At 58.2% G+C, this 17,306-nt stretch overlaps 1 protein-coding gene across 6 annotated transcripts in view; it reads right to left on the bottom strand.

The window, feature by feature from the left end:
• Positions 1–17,306, bottom strand: part of CUX1 (cut like homeobox 1) — a 382,812-nt gene that overhangs the window by 54,719 nt on the left and 310,787 nt on the right. For 4 of the 6 annotated variants that reach the window (XM_051991859.1, XM_051991860.1, XM_051991862.1 and 1 more), the window contains exons 21-23: positions 10,372–10,674; positions 7,088–7,276; positions 3,529–3,793 (exon numbers count right to left, since the gene is read on the bottom strand). The exons of the other annotated variants lie outside the window; for them this stretch is intronic. In XM_051991859.1, coding sequence (XP_051847819.1) covers positions 3,529–3,793; positions 7,088–7,276; positions 10,372–10,674 — 757 coding nt within the window. The remainder of the gene's footprint in view (positions 1–3,528; positions 3,794–7,087; positions 7,277–10,371; positions 10,675–17,306) is intronic. 6 annotated transcript variants of the gene reach the window in all.

Genomic DNA, 17,306 nt, shown 5'->3' with positions numbered 1-17,306 from the left:
CTATAGGGGGGCACAGGGCTCTGGAGGACAGGGTTCTGAGAGGGGGGCACTAGACCCACGGTGGCTCCTGAGCTACCTGTTAACCATGGGTCCCAGAGTCGTAGCAGAGACCGTGCAGCCCGACCCCCTCCCTGACAAGCTGAGAGGTGGGGTGACCCAGGAATCAGAACTCAGAGACCCTCTTGTCCGAGGAACGCCCTGGCCAGGGCCACATGGAAGCTCGGCCCAGATGGACTCTCTGGGTTCCCGCTGACCCCTTCTTATGGCTCAGGCCCCCATCATCAAACAGAAAAACTGCTCATGTGACCCCCGGATGACAAAGTTTTTCTTACAAATGTGCCCAGAGGTGGGAACAAGTACTATTATCTTCATTTGACAGATGAGGAAACTGAGTCTTGGAGAAGCTGCTGTGAGGAGAGGGGCCGGCCATCATGGCTCCCCATTTCCATTCTCCCGCCCTGTGCCACCTGACCAAGACCTGGCCCTCACTAGGGGACACCTGGGGCAGCCCCAACTCTGGCCCCCCTGTGGTGCTCCTGGTTACTCGCAGAGCTACGCACGGCAGGGGACTCAGCAGGGGTTGGGACCTCTGGAAGGCTCGCTAATAGAGACCACACCTTCTCAATTCAACTGGGAGTCAGAGGTCCTGGGTTCAAATTCAACCTCTGATGCTTACACCCCGTACCTCAGTTTCCCCAAATGGAGGCCAAGGCCCTTCCAGCTCTAGGGTGGTGATTCCAAGTCAGTCAGCCTCCCCGTACCTGAGTTTCCCAGCTATAGGACGAGGAGTCTGAGGTGGGGTCTGGGGCACCTCTCAGCTCCAGGCCTGTGACAGAGTGTATGTGCACACCCAGAAGCCATCAGCAGCCCAGGAGGGACGGCCCCGGGCTCACGCCGGGACATGTGTGCCTGGATGTGCATGCGAGCACCGTACATGAGTGGGTGAGGGCAATATGAGCAGAAGCTGGGGTGTGGAGGCAGGGGCTCCCTTGGGCCCTTGAAGAGACTTTCCCCCTTGGGGAGGGGGTGCTCGGGAGCCCCTCAGGCCTGGGGCCCAAATCCTGGCTTGGTTATCTCGGGGAAACCTTGCGCTCGGTTAAGAAGCTCGGGGAAAGGTCGCGGCTAGCTTTCACTTTGGGTTTTGATGCTGCGAACGCAGGCTTTCCGGAATGGGAGGCCCCTCACCGATGGACGGTGCTCCAGTCTGCTGCTCCCGGCCTGTGCTTTGGAGATGGGGGCTCCCCCACAGTTTGCTTCCTTGCTATGCATGAACCTAAAGCTTCCAGGTTGGCCTCCAGAGGTCTGTGAAGTCAGCCATTGGGGCCCTCCTCCCCAGAAAAAAGGCTCAAAGGGAGATCCGCCACCAGATGGCGGATCGTGGCCCCTGGTCTGGGGCTGAGGGTCCGTCATGCGGCCTTCTATAGGGAGAGCACTGCCATGGAGAGGATCTCTGCTCAACTCTCCCCTGGCACAGGGAAGAGGAGGTCGACCAGCGGGCCTCCAGGGGCCCCTCGGTCCTAGTGCCTACAGCTTCCCCATCGGTAAATGGGGGGCTTCCCGCCAGCTCTGATCAGAGTTCTTCACCTGGGAGTTCGTGGAGTCTCCCAGGGTCCACAGCTAGATCTAGAGGGCCTAGGAATTCGGGCATCTAATTTCACTAAAACTTAGATTTCCTTTAATTAATTAAAAGCCTGATTCTGAGAAGGGGACCCCAGTGACATGGAAGTCTGTCATCCTTCCCCTCCTCAGGCTCAGTTTCCTCATGTGTCAATTGAGGGGCCCCCAAGGCCTGTCCGGCGTGGCCTCTCGCCGCTGGGCCCTGACCAGGGACTTCTTCCTCCTCCTGGCTCAGAACTGGCCGCCCTTCCCTGATGGGAGAGCCCTCCGACGGCCCCATCTCCTGCCTCCACACGGTCATTTTCTGTCCAAACAAAAACGGCCCCAGCGCGCGCTCAGGAAGAAGGCAAGGCCGACTTCCCAGAGACTTCCATTTCTGAGAAGTGGGGCGGTTTTTACAGTAAAACACAGCCCTACTTCTGTGCTCAGGGGGTCCCCTGTGGAGTGGCCGGGGTGGGGGAGGGGGCGGCTCTTGTGACAAGTGGCCAAGGGCGGTGGTGACGGCCTGACAAGCCTGGAGAAGAGCCTGCTGGGTAAGAGCCTGGGGACGAGGTGCGTGTGTGTGTGTGTGTGTGTGTGTGTGTGTGTGTGTGTGTGATTAGCACCTCCTCCAAAAAAAAAAGCTCATTATCACACTAAATGTGCTACTCTGTAATTGCCCAGCCTGCAGAAACAGAGACCCCTCCCAGCGTGCTGAATTCTGGGAGGATGGGGTCCGAGGCCTGGACAGACACATGGATTTCTAAGCTGACAGCAGGACGAGGGCTGGGGGCCCCGGGGCCACGGGCTTGCACACTGGCACAGCCTCCCCTCTCCCTTTTCCCCCCTTGGAGGCCTCTCTGATGGTTCTGGCAGCTTGCCTCCCCCCAGGACCCCAGATTTCCCATATTCTGCATGAGCCAGGGGCACCCTGGGCATCTGTTAAAGGGAAGAAACCACTGTTTCTTGTCCACCAGGAGGGGAACAAAGATCTGAGAATCCTGCTAGGAAGCTCCTCGAGGGCAGGACTAAGAGCTGCAGAGTTAACAGGGGCCTGTGGGAAATCACCCCAGCTGAGGGGCCCCAAGGCCGCCCGGCCTCTAGCCACGGACGCTCTGCCCGGCTCACAATCCCGGCTGGACCTCGGCCTTTTGTCCCGCTCCAAAGGGACTCTTCTCTTCCTGTCCAAGGCCAAAGCCCGGCAACCTCGGCTCTCAAGCCGAGCCCTCCAGGGGGTGGCTGGAGGGCCCGGCCTGGGCCTGAGCACAAACTGGCCGCGGAGACTCACTAGCTGAGCCAGCCTGGCCGAGCCACTTCATCCCCGGGAGGAAACAGCAAACACCCCACAGACAGAATGGCCGCCGGGGTCCCCGGCCCCACCGCTCCGTGAATCCTTCCCCGATGCCTCTGAGTTCTAAGCTGACTTCCTCCAGGCTCCCCATGGCTGCCTGCATACACAGGCTTTCCCCGCTGGACAGCAGAGCTCCCCCTGCCCTCCCAGGTGCTTAATAAATGCTTGTTGACTCAGTGACCACCAGGGAGCCGGGCCTAGAGGAGCAGATCCCGGATGAAGGCCAGTCGGCCTGGGAGGGAGCGCCCTGTGGGGGGCTACATGTGCTTCTGGGAGCAGGGGGGAGAGGAACTCTCAGGAAGGAGGGCGGGGGCCAGCCAGAGCCATGGAGCAGCAGTGGGGGCTGTGAGGGGGGAGGCCATGTGACGGGGGGATGACCTGGGCACTGCCCCCGCTCCCCTCAGTGGGTCGCCTGCGGGATCCCACACTAGCGTCTGTCCCATTAGGCTCCTCCGGCCCCAAACACCGAGTCCCCGAGCACCACGTGTGGCCCCGTGTGGTTCCCTGAGGGGTTCTGGGCGCCCCCTTCTCGCATCCCCCCCACACCCCTCCCCGACCCTCAGCTGCTCGCGGGCTCGTACCTGTAGTTGTGGAACCAGTTGATGACGGTGCTGGTTTTCAGGTTGAGCTGGGTGGCGAGTTCTTCAATGGTTTTTGGTGATGGGTATGGCTTTTGCTGATAGGCGCGCTTGAGCGCTTCCTTCTCTTCCGGGGCCAGGACCACGCGGGGCTTCTTCAGCTGGTGCTGGGGCTGGGGGCTGGCGCCCTGGTTGTAGTCGATGCCCACCGAGGAGGGCTCGCAGGGCTGGCTGTCGCTCACGGAGCTGTGCCTCCGCTTCATGTAGGCTGCAGGACAGAGAAAGCGCCTTAGTCTCCCGGGGGCTCTGGGGGCAAAGGTGCCGAGCCGACAAGGGTCCCCCCCTCCCTCAGTGAGGGACGACTGGAGCCAGCAAATCCTCCTTCGCGTTCACGGGATAAAGGCTCCTGATTCACTGTCTCGGAGCCGCCTCGAGGGGGCCAGTCCCCTGCCCGGGACCCCAAGCTAGTCTGGGGCTGGTCTCTCCCTCTCCCACCAGGAACAGCCCAGGGATCAGCAGCCGCAGCGTGAGCCTCCCTTTCCCCAGGGATGCAGCGGGAGGGGGCTGGCCCTCGTCCGGCCGCATGTCCCGGGGCCTCGGTTGGCTAGGATTCTAACCCAGAGCCACTGAGTTCCCACTGAACCATTTAACAGGAGGAGACACTGAGGCTGGGAGGGGCCGTGGCGGTTAGGGTTCGTGCCCAAAGCAAGGCCCCGGGGCTTTCTCATTCTAATTTAAATGCTGCTTAAATGCCGCGGAAGAGGCACAACCTGGTGGCTGGGGGGTCTCCCCTGCCCATCATCGGCTCTAGGGGCCCTGACGACCCTCGGACCCCGCTCAGCACTTAGGAAGCTCAGAGATCGTGGGGCCCTCGCCAAGGCCTCCAGGGCCGCTCCTGGGAGAGGCGTCCGAGGGAGCCTGAGTCACCAGGAGAGCTGCCCCCTGACCCGTGCCCTCAGGCGCTCCAGGGGCTCCGTCGGGGAGAAAACCAGTGCGGACTGGGGGGGACTGGGGGAGACCAAAGGCTGCTGAAGGCCCTCCCGGCTCTAGCCTTGTGATCCTATCAGCCGGGGGCACCCTAGGAAGGGCGGGGACCCGGCCCGTCGGGAGCCGGGATGAGGTGGGGGCCAAAGGAAGGAGGAAACCTGCCCCAGGGACGCCCACAGGCAGCTCTCCAGGCCGGTGCTGGCCCATCTCTGTTACTGAGCCACACTATGGGCCGAGGTCTCACTGTTCTCAGAAAGGTCAATCACCCCCCCCCCCCCCCCCACATACACACACACTTCCGAGCCAGACAGAACCAGAGGCCTTGTGGGTCCCCGCTGCTCAGCCTTCCCTCCCTGGGGGTAACGGAGGGGGCTGCGAGCCCCCGAGCGGAGAGGAGCCCGGCCCTCGGGTGTCCCGGCTCGGCTCCCGGCTCGCTTATCGGGGCGGGTCCGCGTTCTCTAGTCCTGTGCGTCCCAGCCCTGCCTGGGGGCCCGAGCCGGCCTTCTGGGCCCAGGAAAGGAGCGTGGGCAGGAGCACCGGCTCCTGGCTGCCACAAGGTGGTGCTGGGAGCCATGGAATGCCTGGGCCAGCGCTCCGGGGGACTGGGGTCCGTGGGGCTGCTTCACAAACCTCCTCATGGGGGCACCTCCCGGGTCCTGGCCCCCACACTAGAGCCTTCCAGGGCTGGAACAGCTACAGAGGCACTCTGGGGGCCCCTCTCTCACCCCGTGTACAAACCCCCTTCCCTGCCAAAGGCGCCCCCTTTGTCCTTGTCACCCACCCCCTCAAGTCCCTCCCCCCAATCAGTGTGGCCCCTCCTCTGCCTCAGTCAGTCCCCTGCCCGGGATGGCTCCCGTGGCTCCACAAGGGCCCGGACTCCCCCCGACATTTCTAGTGCTTCCGGTCAGTCTCCCGGGGACTCTGGGGTACCTGACACCCCCCCTCCTCCCCTGTTGCCTGCTTTGTTCCACCCCCAGATCTTGGCTTCCTTCCTTGGGCTCCTGGGCCCATCACCTGCCTCGGGGGTGGGGGTGGGGGTGGGGAGGGGTTCAAGGGGCGCCTCGGAGGCTCTGGTTCTGCTGATCTCTGATGCTTTCAGCCCCTCCCCCATTTCCTCGTAATTTAGTTGCCTTTATACACCGTAGGATAAGAGGCTGGACAAGGCCCCTGAGTCCTGGAGGCAGAATCCGAACTCGGGCCCCCCTGGTGCTGGGCTCTCTGCGCTCCTCTGCGCCCTCTGCTGTTCGAATGCGCACACTGAGGCTCTCAGAGGGATGGGACACTGTGGTGATCTCTACAGTCCCAGGGTCTGGCCTGGAGTCCGGCACACAGTAGGTGCTTTTAAGTGTCTACTGAAGGAAGGCGCTACTGAGGAGCTGAGCAAACAATCTGCCGTGTCATGAGGAAGGGCTAGAGAACAGATTCATCCCTTAAATGGGGGATCGAGGGGAAGGGGCCTGGGGTCAGTGAACTCTGACCCCAGCACACGGACACGACCCGTCTCTTGTGTTGCCCAGCTAAAAACGGGACTCGGGGAGGGATCGCGGGTTCCCTGGCAGCTGCCCAAGGGCCCGACCCAAGAAAGGCCTGGAGCTGGTGGCTAAGGCGGAGCCCTCTGCAGGGAGGAGCCAGGAGGGGGCTAACTAAACACGCTTCAAAGGTTTGGGGCTGGGCGGGCTCCCCTGCCCTGAGCTGGTGTCTTTGCAAAAGGAAATGTTTTAGAGCCTCCTTCTGCCAGAGGGTCGGGCCTGGGGTCGGGAGTTCAAATCCAGCCTCAAAATGCCTCCTGGCTGTGACATCTTGTGCAAGTCATCTCACGTCTGCCTGCCTCAGTTTCCTCATCTGTTAAATGGGGGTGCGATAGCACTCCCTGCGATCGCATGAGGTCATGTTTAAAGTGCTCAGCCCAGGGCCCGGCACACGGGAAGCGCGCTACAAATGTGAGCCGAGATCAGGGGAAGAAGGTGGGCTCGGGGCCTGGCTCCCATTTACTGGTCCCAAGGGGGCGGGCACGTCACCAGCTCCGCTTTCCTCGAGTTAACAGAGCTTGTTCCTGGGCCCCGAGTTGTGGAGGAGCCCCATCCCGGGCACCCGGGGTCTCCTCGAAGCCCCTTTGCTGATCTAGTTGCAGAGCCGGCCCAGAGCAGGCCCTTCCTCAGGGCTCGCTGACTGATTAAATCCCGGGCCTGCCAAAATTACCCCCCCACACCAAGCTTCACCGAGCTGGGGGAAATCGGCTGTTTGTGAGAGCCCCGGGCCGTCATTCTGCCCCCCTCCTCATCCCTGTACTGTGACCTACAGAGAGCGGGGTAACCACCGCGGCCTCGGGGGCCGGCCCTTCTCCCCACGCGGGGGCCGGGGCCCTCCCAGCCTTTGGCGGTCCGAGAGGGGGTCCCCCCGTGGCTGAGCTTCCCGCCCTGTAGCTGGACACGCTGCCCCCGGCTCTGACCACAAGGGCTGACCCAAGAATCGCTCAGTGTGGTCAGTGTGACCCGGGGGCCGTCGTCTCTTCAATTCAAACGTACGGGACTTTGACGACCGAAAAGAAACGACCCGGACACGAGGGGGCGCTCACCTTTCTTCTCCATCCGCTTCATGTCCATCAGCTTTTCCACATTATTGGGATCGTTCAGCCAGAGCTGCATCCGGACGAAGGGCTCCCTGCCCTTCAGACTCAGCTTGTGCCAGGGCTTGGGGCGCGCGAGGAGGTCGGAGACAGAGCCCTGAGTGAGCCCCAGGATCGTCTCTCCAAACAGACGCTGACCTGGGGGGGAAGCAGAGGGAGGCGTCACCGCGGGGCTCTCAGAGGGTGATCAGAGAGGGCGGACGTGGGGCTGTCCTGGTCCCCTCAGAGACCAGTTCCAGTCTTTGGGTTAAATGGAGCACGACACGGGGTTGGCTTGTTTTTATTTGGCACATTCTGACTTGTAACACTGTGCCCTCCATAGAGCGCGAGCTCCTTGTGGGCAAGGATGCTTCACTGGACTGGGCTCAATATGCTCCCTGGCACACAGGAGGAGCTTAATAAATGCTCGTTGACTGGCGGAGCAGTTACGGGGTTACGGTGATTGTTCCTGTTTGGGACGCACTAATGAGGTCACAGATCCCCCCGGCTGTCTCCGAGCCCAGAGTAGGCGCTTAATAAATCCCTGCGGACTGACTGGGCTTCAGAAGTGGTTCTAATCCCCCTGACCCGCCCCCCTCAGTCCCTCCCCACGCTGTTATAACTCAGGCTCAGGGCTCTGAGCAAATGCTCTGGGAAGACAAAAAGGAGACGCTGCTGAGGTCCGTGTGGGGAAAGCCAAACAGCGGCCTTCAGGTGTCAAAGGTAACAAAAAAGGGGGGAGCAGGTCATCGCGGGTCCCGGCTGGGGGGGCCACGTAGGGACACAAGGCCCTCTTGTCTCACGGATCCACCCTTTCTTCTGGGAGGCCTTTTGTCCCTGGAGATCTGGCAAACCTGCCTCTCCCTCCCTGCCGGCCGGTGGGGGATCTGCCCCCCGAGATCACAGCCATGAGAGAGCTTTAAAAACCGCCCACTCAAAGGCAGAAAAGACTCTCTCCCCCGACCGGACGTTTCTTAGCTACAGGTTAGGAATGTGCCCATTTAGAGCCGTTTAAATGGGGACCAATTGTGACCCAGCCTGCCCCGATGGGGAACATCAATCTCCAACGTGGGCGGCCCACGGGGCTCCGAGCAAGTTCTGGGGGGGTCGAGGGAAGGAGCCTCCGGACGAGATCTCCCTGGGGCTGATCCGGTCTCCGGGTCCTTCCCCCCACCCCCACCCCCGGGGCAGCGGCCGACTCCTCCTTTCAACGGCTCCAAACCCTGTCCCTTGGAGAGACCCTGATGCTCAAGGAAGACGGGCTATAAATAGCTCCTCTCGCTATGTCTGGCACACCCAGACGCGAAGAAAACAAAAGCTCCAAACCGAGAGATTCTTCTGGGGAAATTGTTCCCACTTCCCTCGGAGGCCTCAGAGCGCGCTCGTGTCCCCGGCACGTTTCCGGGCTCTCCGTCCCCGGCTGCCTGCACGCTCCCAAGCCGAGCGGCCTTTGCCGGGCCAGGAAGGAAGAGGCCTTCGGCGAGCCCCGAGAACGGTGGATTCGCGGCCTTCGTGGGGCCGTGCAGGGGCCTCGAGGGACAGACCGGTCGCCGGATCAAGTCTCTCCCGCCTTGTTCTTAGCTCAGGTCAGAGGCCGCGGCTGGAAAGACCAGGTCATCCTTCGACGTCTCCCCCGTGAATCTTCTGAGCGCGTGGGGCGGCCTCGGCCCTGGTGAGGAGGGGTCTCCAGGCAGTGATGGAGCCAAGGGAGGTCCAGGAGACCATCCAATCCCATGTTCTCATTCTAGGGGCGGGGAGTGACGGGACAAGGTCACCCAGCTCGTGATGGAGGCTTCCTGACCCATGCCTACTTTATCCACTATTTGTGTCTTGGTTCAAATGGAAAAGACAAACTTTCTCAGCTTGTGCCAGGCCCGAGACCCTGAAATCAAAACTGGGGGATCCCTGGGAACCTTCATGCATTTTAATAATTGCCAACAGACAATGTGGTCTGGTGAAAGGGGCAATGACTTTGGAGTCAAGGGCCTGGGTTCAAATCCCCCCAAGACTCTTGGCACTTGTGATTGGCCCTTGGGAAATCCCTTGAGAGAGTCGGACCAGGAGACCCCCCCAGCTCCCGTCCAGCTCGCGATCTGGGATCCAAGAAAACATCCCCAAGCGTCTCTGAAAGGCAGCGCTTCGGGAGCCGTCCACGGGTCTCGTTACAAAGGCCTTTCCCAGCCACGGGAGGAGAGAAGTCTCTTCACGGCAGACTGGTGGCGGCCCCTCTGCTGCCAGCACGCTGGGCAGAGTTTCGGAATCATTGCCGTTCCCTCCTTTCCTACTTCCCTCGGAAAAACCAAACGAAGAAGAAACTGGGCCCATCCCACAGCTTTCCAGACAAACGTCCGGGGGCACCCTGCCGAGACACAGGGAGCGGGTCAGGAGGGCATCGGGTCAGACGCCGCGTCCTGGGCACAAGCGCTTCCTCCGCTGGAGAGGGCGGCGTCCACAAGGGCTGTGTCCGGGTGAGGGGCCAGGAGGCCGCAGGCCGGACGGGAGCGTGGCCCACGTCCGATCAGGGAGGATTCGTGGAGCTGCTGCTTCTTCTATTTGGTCCGGTGGCCACGATGGGACCCCAACTGCCCCTGGGTCATGTGACTGCGACGTCCCACGGTGGAGCGCGCCTCCCCACCCAGCGCACGTCTGGGGCACGTTTCCTTCCTTTTCTGCTCTGGGGGACTCTCAGTCACACCACAGGCCATAAAAACCATAGAAAGAACTGGGCAAAAAAAATGGCACCTCGATGATCAAGAACAAAAAGACCTTGAAGCCCGTTTGGCTTAGATCAGGGAAGAGATGTGGCTCCCTTTCAATCACCTGTCCCTGATCAGGAGCCTTTAGCTCTGGGTTTGAAAGGGACCTCAGAGGCCATCCCATCATTTGACAGAGGAGGAAACTGAGGTCCGGGACCTTTGAGAGCACGAAGCCCAACCCCTGCCTTTTACGTTTATGGAAAACTGAGAAGTGAAGCAACCTGCCCAATATCACCCAAGGAATAAGTACCAGAGGGAGGATTCAAACTCAGGCTCTGACTCCAACAGCCCAGGGCTCCTTGAAGGGAGGAGGGCCTACACAAGTATGGCCTCCAGAGCTCAGCACGATACCTGACACACAGTAGGTGCTTAAAGAGTGCCCACGGGGGGGCCGTCCCCACTGGAGAGCAGGGATTGCTCCCGCTGCGCCTCGCCACCCCCAGAGCCCACCACGGGGCCCGACCCCGCGCCTCCCCCGTAACGAAGGCCGCTATTTACCAAGGTTATTGTCCGTGAGCACCTCTTTGACCCGCTTGGTGATGCCGTAAGTGTCTAACTCGGGCGACATGGCGACCAGCTCCTGGATGCTGAGGGCCGAGTGTCCCGAGAGCGGCAAAGGCGTGGCCGGCTGCGAGTCGGAGGCCGGAGGGTCCCCGGGGTCCGGGACTTTCCCATCCTTGCTCGTTTCGATGGCGGGGCACGGCTGCTGGACCAGCTCGGTCAAGCTCTTCACCGATTCGCTGGAGCTCATCGGGGACTCCGGGGCAGGGCTGCAGCTGGCCGAGGTCTTTGGAGTGCTATCTGCAACGGAAACGGGCAAAGGCCGGGTTAGAGGCAGCCCCTCCAGTCTACCCGACTCCTCTCATCCCACAGTAATAATCAAACACGCGGCTGCGAAACACCGCGGCTCCGCGAGGGTCACCCCGCGCCCGCTTCCTTTGCCAGCGGGCGCCCCGGGCTTCCTCGCAACACATAGAAATAACCGCGACGGAAGAGATCCACAGATCTCAGCCATGTGTTCCTGGGTTCACTAATCGTATAATCACGAATTCTTATTCTTGCCGTTTTCTCGAGTGCGGAAGGTTAGGCTAACTCTCCCCTCCTTGGGGTCTGGGATCACATCTGATCAATTCACTGAGAGGGAAACTGAGCTTTGAGGGCTGGGGCTCGAGCGGGCACCGGGAGGCAGAGCTGGGCCGCCTGTGGCGCTTGCTGCTGGGGACCTTGTGGGGGCCAGAAAGTGCTCTCAAGTATTAAGATCCCTGATCCTTCTTTTTTTTTTAATAAAAAAAAGTTTTTTGAACTTAACCAGCACTAAAGAAAATGCACATTTCCATGGACATTGTAGAACAGGAGGAGTCTCTTCCATGCAGTTAGTTCTATTTATATACAAATAAAATCCAATTGTTCTATTCATCTATAAATACATCAAATTATCCTATTTATCTATAAATAAATTTATCTATTTATCTACAAATAAAATCTAATTGTTCTATTTATTTATAAATACATCAAATTATCCTATTTATCTGGAAATACATCAAATTTTTACTTATCTATAAATAAATGTATCTATTTATCTATGAATAAATAAATTTGTATCTATGTCTATAAATAAATAAATTGTTCTATTTATCTCTATCTATAAATAAAACAAAATATATTGTAGTCTTTTATTTTTACACCTCTACAGTTTCCAAAGGCTATATGATCCCTTCTCTTTCCCCCTCCCGAAAAGCTCCCCCGTTTAATAAAGAAGAAGGCGGGGGATGTTAATCAGACAAATGAATATATCCAAACAAGTTTGCAGTGGCCCACGCCCATAACCCCCCACCTCCACAAGGAATTGATCTTGGCGTATCTCTGTTTAAGGAGCCCTGGGCCCGGCCCAGTTCCTGCCCTCTGCCACTGCCCCGTGCCCCTAGTCCTTTGTCTGTGGTTTTCCTCTAGGCGAATGTTCTGAAGCCCCGGATCACATGTTGGGTTTTAAATAAAGTCTCATATGACCAGGCGGGCAGTGGCTGCTCTACGTGACAGAGAGATGTTCAGGATGTCATTGAGACCATCAACAGCTGATGCCCTATTTTCCCCTCCGCCCCTTTCACTGCAAAGAGATCCGGGCTTATCCCACAAACAGGCCCGGGCTCCCCGGGCGGGAGTGGAGGCCGCGGGGGCCGCCAGGGCTCCTGGTCGCTTGGAAGCCAGACACATGATTTTTTGAGGAAAATGCCAACGGTGTCTTTCTAGGCCACAGCGAGCCTTAGTTCTGGACCCCCCACTTGTGGCCACTCAACGAGCCTGCGGGGCTCCTGCGGGAGCCGGGGAGGAAGGCCGGAGGACTCTTTGCTGGCCCATTTGCTCCAGTTTCCTTCACCCCTATGGCTGGCAACATGTGTGGGCACCCAGGCATACGCACACACCGCCCCCTGCTGTCAGGCTCCAGAGGTTCGAGTTCACTTTGGGGGTCGCTGAATCACCGAGGATTTCTGCTCCCCCCAAGCAGGGGCCTCACTAGGCTCCCGGGGCCGCCTCCTGCTCCGGCCTTGCCCAGCGTGACCTGGCCGATGGTCATAGGCCGCTCCCACACAGGCCACTGAGTGCTCCCTGATCTCGCCCTGCCCCGGGGCCCTCCCCATCGGTCCCCCAGGACCCAGCCCAACTGACACCTGGAGATGCTGCCTCTGACCTCGTGCTTCCTCAAGCACCAAAGGAGGGGGGCTGTTGACACAGGCCGGGGGGAGCCGAGGGAGGAGCTGGCCTCCCCCTCTACGTCCAGCATCCTTTCCTCTGCCCCCGGCCGGTGCCAGCCTTCTGCCAGACTAGCTCAGGGGCTGCCCGGTTCTTGCCCTTGCTTTGGTGCCCGGCTTCTTGTGGAAAGACCAGCTCAGTGCCTGAGGGCTGACTAAGGGGAGGGGAGCACGCGGGGGTGGCGGAGCGAGTGCCCTTTCATCTCCCTGCGGCCGCCGGGCAACACGGAGCCACAATGGGACCATCTATTCTGGGACACAATAGCACGGTAACCGTCGCCCAAACGTTACGGCATCCAGCGTGTCGGTAACCCCGGACGGAGGCCGCTCCGAATAAAATGGAGGTATTTAAAATGATAAATACTTTTATTGTACCGTGTCCTCGATGCAGAAAAGTTGCCCGACAGTCACATAAAGCCATCCCCTCCACCTGGGTAATTGGATTTTTAGAAAACCGGTTATAAAAGATGTAAAGGAGACAGATATAAAAGCTGGGTATGGGCCACATAAATCTTTAGGGCAATATGAATCCTACAAATCTGATTTCTTTTCTCTGCTCACCCCTGGGTCATCATACAACTGAATATAAAACCCAGCAAATGTTATTTTTGTATCAGCAGCAGCAAAGGAATTGTACTGTAAATTTGCCCCGATTCACCCATGCGAGGGACCAATTTGGCAGACCATCCATCTTGCTCACTGTACACTGTCAGGGATGGCATGAATTCCCCACATGATAAACAGATTTCTTCGCAGGTTTGTGTCCTTTAACCCACAGCAAGGTCAGAATGATGGCTGCCTGGTTAATAAACCGCCCTGGACTGGTTCGGCTTCCTCCGATTCTGTCCCCGGTGCCGGCTTTAAAGAATTCAGACCAAACCGCCAGAGCAGCTGCACTTTGTGACATTCTCACCATCCCGGACCCCGGCGTGGGCAGGGCCGCAGGGGGAGCCCCCTCCCCGAATTCTCTGGCCTACCTTTTTGGCACCCGACCCTCACCCCAGCCCACCCTGGGAAAGCTGAGCCCCTCCCGGCCGTACGCCCGTCACCATACGGGGCGTTGGCGGCGTACGGCCCCGACAGGTCGCCGTTGGGCGTCTCTTGGCGTTCATAAAACGCTGCCTAAAGACTCCCTGGTTCTTTGCCTGCTCTGATGGGGAGGTAATTTATTCATTAACAGATGTGGGGACGTCTATTTTCGGGTCAGAGGGAGCCCGGTCGAGCCCACAGTTTTTGATGAGCACGGACAGATGCAACGGAACGTTCCCTCCTCGGAGAGTGGGAGCGCCTTCCAATGGGCACCGAGGAACAATCGCCTTTCAGAAACCATTTAAAGTAAATACACAGCTGTGGCAGAGGGATTGTGGCCGGGCCAGGGGCGCGAACCAGCGGGTGCTCACTCGACCCCCCAGCTGTTACCGTTTCCGTGGGCCACGGGGCTCCAGATGGCACAAAGACCTTATTGCTGGCCAAGGTCAAGGAGTGGGCGTGGAAAGCGGACCCTCAGAACGTTACGGTGCCAAAGACCGGTTCTGAAAAGCCCGATTCCAGGGAAAGCCACGGAAGGCCAGATCCGGGGCTTTCTGTCTGCCAAGGCTTGGGTGCACCCACTCAGCTGGCGTCTGCCATGTTCTGCTCGGGCTCTTCCCCCTTTTAGTGACGTAGTCCCTTGGACGTGGGTCTGGGGCGGCCGGCAGACTCCTGCTCTGCTTTGTTCTAAAATATCTGGGAGTGCAGAGGCAGCCCACGGACCCCTGTTGGGGGGCACCTAGAGAGGATCTGGGGTGGCACTCAATGAGCCTGACAAAACCAGGGGGAAGAGAACGGGCCCCTGGAGGGTCTCCATTTTATGTAAAAGGCGCTTGGCACATTTATTTTCCCTTTCGGAATAAATGACACAATTGTCTTAACAAAACAGAGCATAGGGAGGGGGCCAGGCCAGGAACGCCAAGACAATGCCCTCTGCCACTGCAGCTCAGCACCTTCTCACTACCGACAGTGTCCGGGACCCTGTGAGGGGACTCACTGCTGGGCCGCCCCACCGTCCCCTCACCACGTTTCCACCGGCTCTAGGGAGGCTGCACTAGTCTGCCAGGGCCCGGAAGGACCCTGGGTTCCAAATCCGCTTCTGCTGCTTGCTGCTTATGTGACCTGGGCAAATCTCTTAATCAGTCTGGACCTCAGTTTCCCCATCTGACTGGGCTCTAAGTTCTCCTCTCCTCTAGCACTAAATCTTTAATTCCAGGGAAGTATTAATTATCTCAGAGCAGAAGAGGATTTCTTGGAAAATTACTCCTCAAACATGGTCCTGTGGGATACAGTGGATCCACCCAAAGACCAAGTTTTGATGTAGATACGATCTAATTAGGGGCAGGGGTGTTTGTCAAGATAATGGAGTCAGCCCTGACTGATCTGGGCTTTCCCATCCTGCTCCCCTCCCTGCCCCCCATTCTTGTTCCATCTCTCCCTTCCTGGGCTGAGAATAAGCACCGGTGGCTTCCAAGTGTTCCCTCTCTCTGGGCTGGAGAAGGGCTTTCTCCCTGTGGATTCCTGCAGCCTGTTTCTACCCGGACAGCACCCAAGAACCTCATTTAACTTGGCAGACCCGAAAGCCAGCTCAGCTGGAGAGTGGCCCCAAGGCGGGCAAGTGGGACGCTCAGCAGGGACCCAGGCCCCTCATCCTATGGCTAGATCCCCCTGCATTCCCCTGCACCCCCAGACATTCACGGCATCTGCAGCGGGGGCTCCTGGAGCAAAGTGGCGCGACTCCCCATGCAGAGCATCTGCTTTGGGAAGAATACTCACAAATCCTAACAAAGAGTTTGCCTGTTCCAAGAACCCATCAACCACACGTCTTCCCCCTGGCTTTATCCGGACCACAAAAAGATCGTTTTCCTTCCCCCTCTCCCTTCCTCCCTTTTCCCCTTCTGTCTTCCTCTCCTCCTCTTTTCTCTCTTCTCATTTCCTTTCTCCTTTTTCTCTTGTCCTTCTCTCCTCTCATCTTTTTCTTTTCTCTTCTTTCTTCCTCTCATCCCCCTCCTTTCCCCCTTCTCTCTTCTCCTTCCCCTTTTACCCTTTTTGCTCCTCTTTTCCCTTCCGCTCCTTCCACTTCCTCTCTTCTCACTTCCTTTCTTTTTCTCCTCTCTTCCTCTCCTTTCCCTTTCTCTCTTCCTCCCTTTCCCCCTTCTTTCCCCCTTCTCTCTTCTTCTTTTTCCCTCCTCCCTCCCTCTCCCCTTCTTTTTTCTTTCTCTCTTCCTCCCTTCCCCCCTTCCTCGCTTCTCCTTTCCCTTCCTCTTCTCCCCCTTTCCTTCCCTCTCTTCTCTCCTCTTCTCCATCCTTTCCTTTGTGGTTCACACAGATGAAATTTCTACAAGACTCAAAATCAGCCCGAGGCTTGCTGGGGGGGCGCCGGGACCCCAGGCACAAACTGGAGAAAAATGGCAGCCGTCTCTCGCTCTCCACTACACGGCGCGTTCAGGGGCTCTATAAGGATTAGGAAAGCTGAGGTTCCGACCAGCCGGCAGACAACAGCTGCCCGGAGTTTTGAACAGCAGCACATTGAGAAAAGCAGGCCGGGCCCATTTTCCGAGACCAGCCTCTGCCGTTTATCCGACCCCCGATTTAAATGTGCGGGCCCAGCCCTCTATCTGCGGTAATAATAACCTAAATTCCATTTAGTGTTCATTTGAGCAGTCAGGATAAAGTCATTTCATATTATCTCCCCACTGTGTAAAAAACAGCTTGGAGGTAGGAAGTCAGCAAGCATTTTCACCAAAAAGTAATTATTGTAAGTGACATTTTTACTGCTGGCGTGCCATAAGGCACACTGTGCATTCAGAAGGACAAGTTGCTGAAACAAAATGACAGGGTACTCTGTGACATTCTGACAAGAACCCAAACATTATTTAACTGGCGGTCTGGTCTGGCGCCCCACTCGTCAGCTGTCCGCAGCCCGGGCTCGGGTCCACGCGGGGCCGGGAGGAGGGAAAGGAGGGAGTGGATCGAGGCGCTTCATGGCGCGTCTGGGATCCGAGGGGTTTCCACAGTCTCTCGACATTTTAGAGTGGAAAGGGACCTCTGGGACAGTCTGGTCCATTCTGGACGTGGAGAACTCTCCCTGGAACGACCAGACTTCATGATAAGGTTTCAGGGGGAGCCTGCTCCCTCTGAAAGGGAGCCTCTGAGGTCCCTAATTCTGGCTCCAGTCAGGATCCTCCATGTTTTCTAAAAGGGCTGCAAAGAAAGCCCGGCACTTCCCCACTTGTGGCGTGGAAAGTCCGGGCGGCCCCGTGTTGTCTCCGTGCATCCACGACTGAATGTAGCGTCCAGTTGCAAAGACTGGCTTTTCGCCCTGTGGAGCCTCCCGGTGTGCCGCGGGGCCTTTTCTTACACTCCAGCATGTGTAACCCTGACTGAGGAGCCACGGTCTCATACCCTCGACTGAAATAATGAGGTTCCCTGTACCAAAGGTGAAATGCAACAGTAATCTGACCCGCTGTCGAGGGCTCATAAATCAGCAAGGCATGCTGAGTACAGTAATGCAATAAAATCTCCCTACAAGACTAATTAATATCACAAATCTATGAACACCATTTCCCCCTCCAAGGCCGGCATTTAATGGATTTACTATCAAAGACAGAGCCAGGCTTTTACAAGTTCTGAGACAAGAGCTAAAAATTTCACACA

The sequence above is a fragment of the Antechinus flavipes genome, chromosome 4 (assembly GCF_016432865.1).
Source record: "Antechinus flavipes isolate AdamAnt ecotype Samford, QLD, Australia chromosome 4, AdamAnt_v2, whole genome shotgun sequence".
NCBI classification, from domain to species: domain Eukaryota; kingdom Metazoa; phylum Chordata; class Mammalia; order Dasyuromorphia; family Dasyuridae; genus Antechinus; species Antechinus flavipes.
The sequence above is the reverse complement of the archived record's forward strand: the minus strand, read 5'-3'. Positions and strand labels throughout refer to the sequence as shown.